General features: G+C 47.4%; 1 protein-coding gene across 1 annotated transcript; it reads left to right on the top strand.

The window, feature by feature from the left end:
* The first annotated feature begins 435 nt into the window (after window positions 1-435).
* Window positions 436-6,634, top strand: LOC135904982 (uncharacterized). Its single transcript, XM_065435975.2, has 2 exons — window positions 436-879; window positions 5,666-6,634. The coding sequence occupies exons 1-2, from the start codon at window positions 586-588 to the stop codon at window positions 6,263-6,265; spliced, it is 894 nt and encodes a 297-aa protein (XP_065292047.1). The 5' UTR covers window positions 436-585; the 3' UTR covers window positions 6,266-6,634.
* Window positions 6,635-10,163: the final 3,529 nt, after the last annotated feature.

Below are 10,163 nucleotides of genomic sequence, written 5' to 3'. Positions count from 1 at the left end.
CAGTAAGAACAAGGTCTGATGAGTTGAAGCGTTTCGCTAAACCTTGCTATTGCAGTGAATGATTTCCCCGTCGGGCTAAAGTTCTTAATTTCATTTTGTTCTACGATACAGACATCTGCATTGTTTGTTTAAACATGCTATTCGTATGTTTGCTTTTGCCTTTCTTTGATACCAGTTAACATATGGAAGCTATCTTTGCGACGTGCAATATGTTCGCTGACGATAAGGAATCCGTCACTTTCTCGTCGTGACTCAGTTGCCTAGCCATATCGAATAGCGGGATGGCGGCAAATGATAATGGAAAAAGAAGCACAATCTATATGCACCCCCTGCGGCGCAATCCGGGGTAGATACCTGGAACGGCTGTCGGCGGCGATGACGCAGCACTTGTCCCTCACCGCGTTACAAAGCTTAAGATGCGAAAAGTGCTCGGAATTGTACGCGATATTGGGCACAGGGGTCATTTTATCTGTGCCGATTGAAGGTTCGGCCAATGTGTATGACACGACTCAGAAGCGATAATTTCGGTTGAAAAAGCCACCGCGCTCTTGAGCGAGCGTAGCATTCGTGTCTGAAGACACCGCCATGCCGCAGCAGGGACAGGGACGAGTGCACCGTTTTCGCGACCACGTCGTCTCCGGCGTCAACTGGCGACCGACGCGGTTCGTCGACGAGGTGCCGAACTCACGTGTATGCGGCCTCTGCCACATGATCCCAAAACAGACGGTGCTGTTGCCGTGCTCGCACGCTCTGTGCCAATCTTGCGACGCATCCAGTCTCGAGGGGGGCGTTGGCCAGTGTCCACTGGATCAAGTGCAATTCGAAGAAGCGGAGTGCGTCGGTTATGAATTCCCTACCAGGATAGCGAATCGGTTGAAGGTGAGCAGGCAAAGACAATTTTTGGAGTTGTTTTTGGGGGTGGAGGGAGAAGGGGGGACTATGGGAATTCTGCATTAGCGTTCGTTGCGCTACTTCTTTTCGGCATGCCTAATGGGTAAGAGTGCCCGATTTACTATTGCCGAACTTCAATATAGTAATTGAGATTGACTAAACATTCCTTTCTGTGTCTATCAAAAATCACCAACTACAACACCAGCTCAATGAAGGCTCATGTGGAATATTGTGTTGAAACTCACTATTTCTTCATTTTTTAGTGTGATAGATCAAGAGAGCGAAATGCAAAAAAAATCTAATCATCTGATATGTCCGACGTCACACTGACGTTTTGGTATTGTCGTTTCGACGCGACATTTGAAGTGAAATTGCAATATTGGCCCACTTCCTGTAGGGATCAATGGCCACCTCCTATTGAAAGAATAACATTCCTTCTCTTGTACTTCGCACTTGAACATCAGGAATGAATGTTGGGTACATGGCCTAGATAAGTTAATTAGTGATTGTTCTCAACAATAGCGCTGCTACCGACATTGCTTCTGCTTCAAAGTTTTACTTTAAGACATTGTCCCTCAACCACTGCCGCCCACCCTGTTTCCCCCTACCAACCATCCTGTAAAAGCTGCGTGACCCCTACTGGGTGAGCGCATTCTTCTTGCGAGCAAGCGAGTAGCCCCTGGCGGCCTTCACCGCACGACAATGCGGTGAACAACAACAACAATGCTGCCCTCGTCGTGCGTGAGTTAAAAACCGGAATAATAGTCGAAGTAGGGCACATTCTTTCCTCGATTCTGGCTTACCAAACCTGCTGTTTTGTGTTAGAGTAGCTGTACTGCTTTTTAAAAGCCCCATTAAGTGATTCGCCTTAACTTACTGTTCATGTTTGCTGCCTTTCAATATTCAGGGAACGACAGATACTGCTTGGGCAATCTTGAGCATATTGCCTATAGAATATCGCGTATACGTTGGTTAACATCGGACTTCACGTAAGTAGAGGGTCCTGAATATTTGGCTGCGCGTGTTAAAAAAAAAGATTTTGCGCTCATCACGCACTGTTCATGCTCCACTTTTGTAGAATGATCGCATTTTGGCGTGGACTTCGTTTATTATAACACTTGGCGCGATTATTTGCGCGTTTTTTAATACAAAGATGAGAAACTGTTTTCGTCGGTGGGAAAAAATGGCGTCTGAAATGCCGGCGCTGGCACAGGCTTGTTTCGCCGCCTGACGTCATCTGCAGACAGCAGCATTTCAGGGAGGGCTGCCGCGTGTTGCCCCCTCTACTGCCGTCGCCGAAGCGCTGCTTTCTGCAGGTGACGACATGTGGCGACACAAGTTTTTGCTTGCGCCATTGCATCAGCAGCGCGAATCCCCACGAGCGCAGGCAAATTAGCATTTTCTTTCTTAGAATCCAGGCAAACCAAGAATTCGAGAAGCAAGAAGAACACTGATCGAATTCGCGAAGGCGAGAAAGAAGCATTTCAAGCTCAGCGTCGACAGAATGCGCATAGACGGTGCAACCTACGTGTACAACGGCGTCACTAGCACATTAGAGCAGCTGAGCAGGTAGCTGAAGCATACAACTCGGACCCATGACTCCCAGCAGGCACCAGAACTTTGGATCTTACCGTCGCTATCGATATCATTTACTAATATTCGATGCCTTGTGCGCGAGCTCCATCAAGTCTCTCCTTTCCTAGACGATACAGGTTCTTACATTATCATCTTCACAAAAACTTGGCTCCATGCTGACATTTGAGACAATAAAATAGGTCCCATACACACCACGTATAATATTTACCGATTTGATCGCACTAGCAAACGAGGCGGAGGCGTAGTTATAGGCGTTAGGAGGAGGGTAACATCCCCTTTAATTGATTCCGACACTAATCTAGAAATTGTCTGGGTTGCATGCGTGACTCCTTCAGAAAAAGTATTAGGTTGCTTTTTTTTTGTTAGCGCGACCCTCGAAACAGCATAACTCGCGCCGTTAGGGCTTGTCCGACTGAAAGTATTTTTCTCTTCGGCGACTTTAATCTTCCCTCCATAAGCTCGAAGCAGTTGTCATCGACCTGCCGCCTTTCTTCAGACTTCATTGCCTTAATATTGGATTTCAACCTGTCGCAGATCGTCATTCAGCCCACTCGTGCTTACAATATATTGGATCTAGTATTGAGAATGCTCCCTAATACTGTTGAAAAATAACAAAATTAGATGGTTTCCGTAACCATAAATTAATGCAAGTAAACCTTAAAGTCCCGACCCATTTTTCTGCTGCCACAACTAAGATATTTCGTGACTATAGCGGAAGTAATTGCAGTGTTATTAACGCTGAACATGAAACATTTCTTGTTAGTGTATTACGTCCTTGTTTCAGTAACCGAACAGTTCAACATAACTGGGCTTTGTTCAAAAACAAGTTAACAACACTGGTTAGCCAACATGTTCCGTTAATTAAAATAGCGAATTATAAACACTGGTTCACTAACCCGTGGCCGCTAAACGCGCGTGCACTCCAATATTTTCGAAAAAATACAGCGCCTTCTTGAAAAGCTACTGCGCTAGAGTACGCGCTGCCCGAAAGAATTACTTTTCGCACGATTTGCCATCCCTGCTCACAACCAGCGCAAAAAATTTTGGGAATCGGTGCGTCCGGAGCGACAGGACAGTAACATCATCTTGCATGATAACGACCACATTCCAATTCCAGACCATGACTGTCCAAACGTGCTCAATTCATTTTTTCGTCAGTACACACCACAGAATACGATTCAAACGTGCCTGAGGTAGCTGATCTTGAATACAATTTTTTACAGCCCATTGACATTACTGTCGACGGCATCGCATCCATTATAAATAATCTGAAAGTGTCCGCATCAGCAGGCGTTGACGACATAAACTCAAAGATATTACAAAAAACATGATATCAGTCTCGAGTAAAATATTGTCTCATATATTCGGGAAATAGCTATCAACAGGAAAGCTTCCCCAAGATTGGAAAATCGCGAAGGTCATTCCCATCTTTAAATGTGGCAATAGAAATTTACCACTAAACTACAGACTGGTATAACTTAATCCCTTCTGCTGTAAGATGCTAGAGCATATAATCAGCTCCCATATTTACGATCATTTAGAGAATAACTTTTTTTCTTGCAAACCTACATGGATTTAGGAAGGGTTTATCGCGCGACACGTAACTATTTGAGTTCACGACTTAATTAAATTTTAATCTCGACAGAAACCTGCAAACTCGCTGCACGTTTTTTTTAGATTTTTCAAAAGGCTTTGATCGCATAACTAACTGCCAGCTAATTTCTAAGCTGTCTTCTTTGTCCTTAGATTCACTAGCGCTATCTTGGATTCGGAGCTTTCTTACCAATCGGCAGCATTTCACCGTGGTTAACAATTTTTCCTTCCCGCTGTTACGTTTCCTCTGTTGTGCCACAGGGCAGTGTCCTCGGTCCGCTACTCTTCCTGATATAAACGGCTTACCGAATAACATCTTTACATGTGCGTATTTTTGCTAGCGATTGTATAAGTTAACGAGCAATTGCTAGTACTGATGACCACGTAAAAGTTCAAAATGATCTTGACCTTATCAGCAGTTGGTGTAGGACCTGGTTAATGTCGCTTAATCGAGATAAATGTAATGTCTTTCACTCGCAAACATTTCCTTTCCAACTTTTCATACCATATTATTAACAATCCTGTGCCTGTAGTTGCTTGTATCAAATATCTAGGCGTAACCCTGACATCAAATCTTTCGTGGACTACACATATCAACATCTGCGGAAATGCCTCCCGATCCTTGGGATGTTTACGCAGCAACCTCCGTAAAACGCCGACTAATGTGCGCAGATTAGCTTATACATTTGTTCGCCCTAAACTTGACTGTTCCTTTAATATGGTCCCATCATTAAATTTATTTAACCATTATGGTAGAATCAGTTCAGAATAGAGCCGCTCAATTCATTTCACAAAATTACAACGGCAACAAAAGTATAACGCAAATAAAAGTAATTTATCAATTCCTTCTTTGAAGACTCGTCGTGATGTAGCACTTTTATTGCTGTTCAACAAGTACGTTCATGGACTAGCGCCTTCACCAATAGCTCTGCAAGTTTTTCCATTCACCTCACGAAGATTGCATAATCATCTTTCGTTCATGCGCATCTATGGTAAAACAGACGCTTTTAACTCATCTGCACTTCCACGTGTCATCCGCTTGTGGAACGACCTTCCCTATATCCTGGTAGCTGAAGTTAAAGAAGAATTCCCTCGTAAACATTCATTTCTTGCTTTAAATAACTTCTTATCTGCGTTCCTTCTTGTATGCCTTCTTTTTTTTTTCTTTTCTTGATCTGAGAATTTTCGAGTTTGTGTAAACTTGATTGTTCCTTGCATTATTCACAAAGCGCTTTATGTTCTGTATAGTTGTATGCTCTTCGTACTATGTAATTTTTTTGGAGCTTCCCTTACCCAATGCCAATTTTTCGGGCCTGTAATGTATTTCGAATAAGTAAATAACTGAATGGGCCACGTATTGTACTAAACGACGTCAACGCCAAAATTCGATCGTTCTGCAGTATTTCAGCTTGAAAAGTGCAGCGGTGAGCTCAAAATCTTTTTTTTTTACAGGCGCAGCTAAATATTCAGGACCTTGTATGCGTTCTCATTGTTAGTGTCCACGATACAACGCGCCTTTAGTAAAAATAGTTTGTCATCGAAAAATTGTAATATGTGTTATTCATGTACTTTATTTTCTATTAAGGTGTACTGCTGGAACGAAGAGCACGGCTGCGAGTACACGGGCACCTTGGACCGCATTCTGGAGCACTACGAGAAGGAATGCACGTTTCACACCGTGGAGTGTTTGCGATGCGGCGAGGGAGTCCAGCACCGAGACCTGCCAGCGCACTACGCCACCGGCTGCCGTGCCGGTGTTACTTCCGTGGTCACGGAGTGCCCATCCACGGAGCTTAGAGCAGTTACACTTGAAGGCGTGAACGCAGCTCTTGAAGAACTGAAGGCGAGGCTAGGGGATTCCAGCTGCGACCAGCTGCTGCCAGTGATCCAATGCCAGTTAAGTGACCTCGCAGAAAAAATCGGAAGCCAAGAAGCAACGCTCGCTGCGATCTCTCGCGAGCTCGGAGCATGCGAGCGCAACTTAAAGGGCGAGATTGCTGGAATCGGCGCCACGATAACATCGACCGCGTCACACCAGTTGACCACTCAGCAAAGCCGGGCAGAGGATGCCAGTGCGTCGTCGTCGTCACTTCGCTCGGAAATGGCGATGGTACTTCGAAAGTTGGAACATTTTACCAACCTGTCACTCAGTACTCTGGAACACTTGCGACACACTTCCCTGTAGCCTGATTGCAGTCGTCCTGGCCACTTGCAGTTGTGTGTGTGGCATGAGCTTAGCAAAGTTTTGAACTCCTGACTCCTAAAGAAAGTGAACAATGCGAACTTTCTTTTTTAATTTCTATGCTTTGTAACCACCAACCTATTGTTTTAAAGGGCCCCTTGCCAGTTCTGGCCATTTTTAACTGACGAGCGCAGAGTATACATTGCGCGATAACAATCATGCCTGAAAAGTATTACATCGCTACGCGCTGCGGAAAGATCTGAAATTTCAAACCGATAGCGGTTTTTCCTTCTCGCGGCCGCCCGCTCCAAGCCGGACGGTGACGTACTCGTGCCTCTGCGCCTACGTAGTCGTGTCCGCAGTGTGACGTCGCTCGTGGTGACACGTGACTTCAAGAATTATTCAAGGCATCTGTTATCTGACAACGCTTCAAAGCCCTAATCACCAAGGCCACGCAACTAGCGCGCGACTCCCCTTTGATCATAGCTGGTGATTTCAACGCGCCGTACCACACCTGGGGCTACTCATATAACACCAACAAGGGGCAGGAACTCTGGCGTGAGGCTATAAACCTAAACGTGATGCTAGTCACGGACCCAGCATTCCCCACCAGATGTGGAACATCGTCGAGCCGTGACACGACACCAGATCTCCCTTTTGTCAGGAGCAATGCAGCCGTCAAGTGAACGAACCTCGGGGTAGACTTTGGTAGCGACCATTACATCTTGGCCACGCACCTCCAAGTCGAGCAGAAGAGACAGCGTATGTTCCAGTACACAGACTGGGACAAATTTCGTAAAATTAGGGAAGAGCGAACGGAGTGTGTGGAGAAGCCTAGCCTCGAACAATGGGTTGTACAGGTTAGACAAGACATCAAAGCTACTACCAAAGAGGTTTGTACCGATCTTCCAGTGGAAAAGATGGACAGCCGTCTGGCTCACCTGTTGGAGGCGAAGCAGTCGCTCCTCGCCAGGTTGAAAGGACAACGGCTCAACCGTAGGCTAAGAAAAAAGATATCGGAAATTAACAGAACTATAGAGGAACACTGCAGAGCCCTTTCTTAACAACAATGGGATGAGGTGCGTAACTCGATCGACGGGCAGCTGCGCAACGGGGGCACCTGGAACCTCCTAAAGCATCTCCTCGACGAGACAAACACTAAAACCAACCAACGCAACACACTGGCGCGCACCCTACACACAGCAAAGCGAGAATATTCGAGCAATGAAATTTTATCCAAACTAGTGAAGAAGTACCTATCAGTCGCATCGGGCCCTACACCACCTTCCCCTGACTACGAAGGCTCCGACAACCCTGAGCTCGACGCAGAATTCGGGATTGAGGAGATCAGGCAGGCGCTCCATGCCCTCAACGGCAGATCGGCTCCGGGTCCGGACAAGATCACAAACAAAGCTCCACGGAACCTGGACGAAAAGTCCATCGAATACCTAACGGACATCATTAACCAAACATGGAGCAGCGGTAAAGTCCCGGAAATGTGGAAATCGGCCAACACCATTCTCATCCCCAAGCCAGGCAAGCCGCCCAGCCTCGATAACCTCCGCCCAATTTCGCTCACATCGTGCGTGGGGAAGGTTGCTGAGCACGCAATCCTAAACAGGCTTTCACGCTACCTGTAGGACCACGACATTTACCCGCACAACATGATCGGCTTCAGGGTCGGACTGTCGACGCAGGACGCGATGAAGCTCATCAAGCATGACATTATTGACTGTAATACGCGGGACACGAGAGCCATACTAGGTCTAGATCTTGAAAAGGCCTTCGATAACGTTCATCACTCATTCGTTTTGAACACAATCTCGAGTCTTAACCTGGGGAAGCACTTTCATTCCTACACGAGATCTTTCCTGTAAAACAGAGAAGCCACCCTTAAGATTGGGGACCTGACTTCAGACATGATCAAGCTGGGGTCTAAGGGGACGCCACAAGGGCCAGTCATATCCCCAACCCTCTTTAACCTCGTCATGATTGGACTATCCAGGACACTCTCTGCTATCGACGGTATCAGTCATACCATATACGCAGACGACGTTACCATCTGGTGTACGGGAGGTAGTGACGGACAGGTAGAGACGGCCCTGCAAGAGGCGATTGATGCTACCGAGAGATACCTTGAGTCCACGGGCCTTCGGTGCTCACCGCACAAGTCGGAACTGCTACTTTATCGACCCAAGCGAAGAGACCCGAAACCAAAGGGGTGGAAACCACTAGCCGATTGCGACATAAAACTGCGCACAAACGACGGAGGATATATTCCGAAGGTGGATGCTATCCGGATTCTCGGCATGATGGTAGAGTCGAATGGTTCAAACAACCAGACAGTGCTGCGACTCACTAAGAAGACGGACAATGCCATCAGACTAATCAGAAGAGTGGCCAACCGGCAGCAAGGCCTCGGAGAAGATAACCTCGTGAGATTGGTACATGCGTTCGTAATGTGTCATTTCACTTACGTCGCGGCTATGCACAACTGGCAAAGATCGGAGCGGGATAAGCTCAACGCATTAATCGGGAAGGCAATCAAGAGAGCTCTCGGCCTCCCCATATACACTCACACGGAACGCTTACTTCAACTTGGCATGCATAACACGCTAGAGGAAATAGCGGAAGCACAGGAGAGGGCCCAGTTCGTCAGGCTATCTACCACACAAGCTGGAAGACACATCTTACAGGAGCTGGGCGTTCCCCCCACAGTAATCAAAACAAAATTCTGTAGCATCCCTCGAGAGCAGCGGGACCGCATCATTGTCGCCCCGATCCCACAAAACGTCCATCCAGAGCACAACGTGGGAAGACGTCGGGCGCGCGCGAAGGCTCTCCTGGAAGAGGCTCGTGAACGGGCTTCGCAGAACAGTTTCGTAGACGCAGCGCGCTACGCCGACGGACAAGCCTTCGCTGTAGTTAGCGTAGATCATGAAAGGCAAATAACAAACGCAATCTCGATTCGGACGACGTCCTCTGAGATCGCAGAGCAGGCTACAATAGCGATGGCCTTATTGGACGACAAGAGGACATCAACCTACAGTGACTCTATATCAGCTGTTAGGGCATTTGCCAAAGGGACCATATCCGAGCTGGCCCTAAGGATACTAGGAAGCAAGGAGATCAAGCCACACACATTGATCTGGTTTCCAGCCCACATGGGACAGATCGATTGTGCCCCGCCCAACCTCAACGAGTCGGCACACGGAGCTGCGCGAGGGATCATCAACCGCGTAGCTACCGGCAGCGTGACGCTGGGGCTACTGACAATCAGGACTCTCCTTCCTCCTACACCGCAATTACCAAGCACTTTTATGTGGCTCGGAGGATCTACCCCCTCCCACATTGCAAACTCAATAGACCTCAAGCTTTGACACTAAGGCTTCTACAGACGGGGGCTTACCCAAACCCCCTACTTCTTCACAAGGTGTACCCCAAAATTCAGACAACAAATGCATGTGCACTATGCAATGATTTAGCGAATTTACCTCAAATACTCTGGCGATGTCCCGCGTTACACAGCGATAAAAACAACACTTCTTCACGTTGGGATGCGGTCCTACACAGCCCCAACCTCGAAGAACAGTTATGGGCTGTCCAACGGGCCCGCGACGTGGCGGAGAGACTCGGCCTCTCTGTCCCGACGTGGGAGCGGCCCGCTGCGCGCTAGTGCGCGCCCTAAAGGACCCTAATAAAGTTTTCCATCCATCCATCCATCCATCCATCCATCCATCCATCCATCCATCCATCCATCCATCCGTCCGTCCGTCCGTCCGTCCGTCCGTCCATCCATCCATCCATCCATCCATCCATCCATCTGTTATCTGTGCGACCTGTTGCCTGAACTGACGAATTGAAGTTTAGAGAAGTAAAACACACAAACGGTATGTCTGCG

This window comes from Dermacentor albipictus, chromosome 6 (genome assembly GCF_038994185.2).
Source record: "Dermacentor albipictus isolate Rhodes 1998 colony chromosome 6, USDA_Dalb.pri_finalv2, whole genome shotgun sequence".
Taxonomy (NCBI): domain Eukaryota; kingdom Metazoa; phylum Arthropoda; class Arachnida; order Ixodida; family Ixodidae; genus Dermacentor; species Dermacentor albipictus.
The sequence above is the reverse complement of the archived record's forward strand: the minus strand, read 5'-3'. Positions and strand labels throughout refer to the sequence as shown.

Excerpts from the sequence above, each read along its gene's own strand:
- LOC135904982 (XM_065435975.2), top strand. The coding sequence starts at position 586 with ATGCCGCAGCAGGGACAGGGACGAGTGCACCGTTTTCGCGACCACGTC. Across the intron at positions 880-5,665 it reads GGATAGCGAATCGGTTGAAG|GTGTACTGCTGGAACGAAGA; the intron begins GTGAGCAGGCAA and ends TTTTCTATTAAG.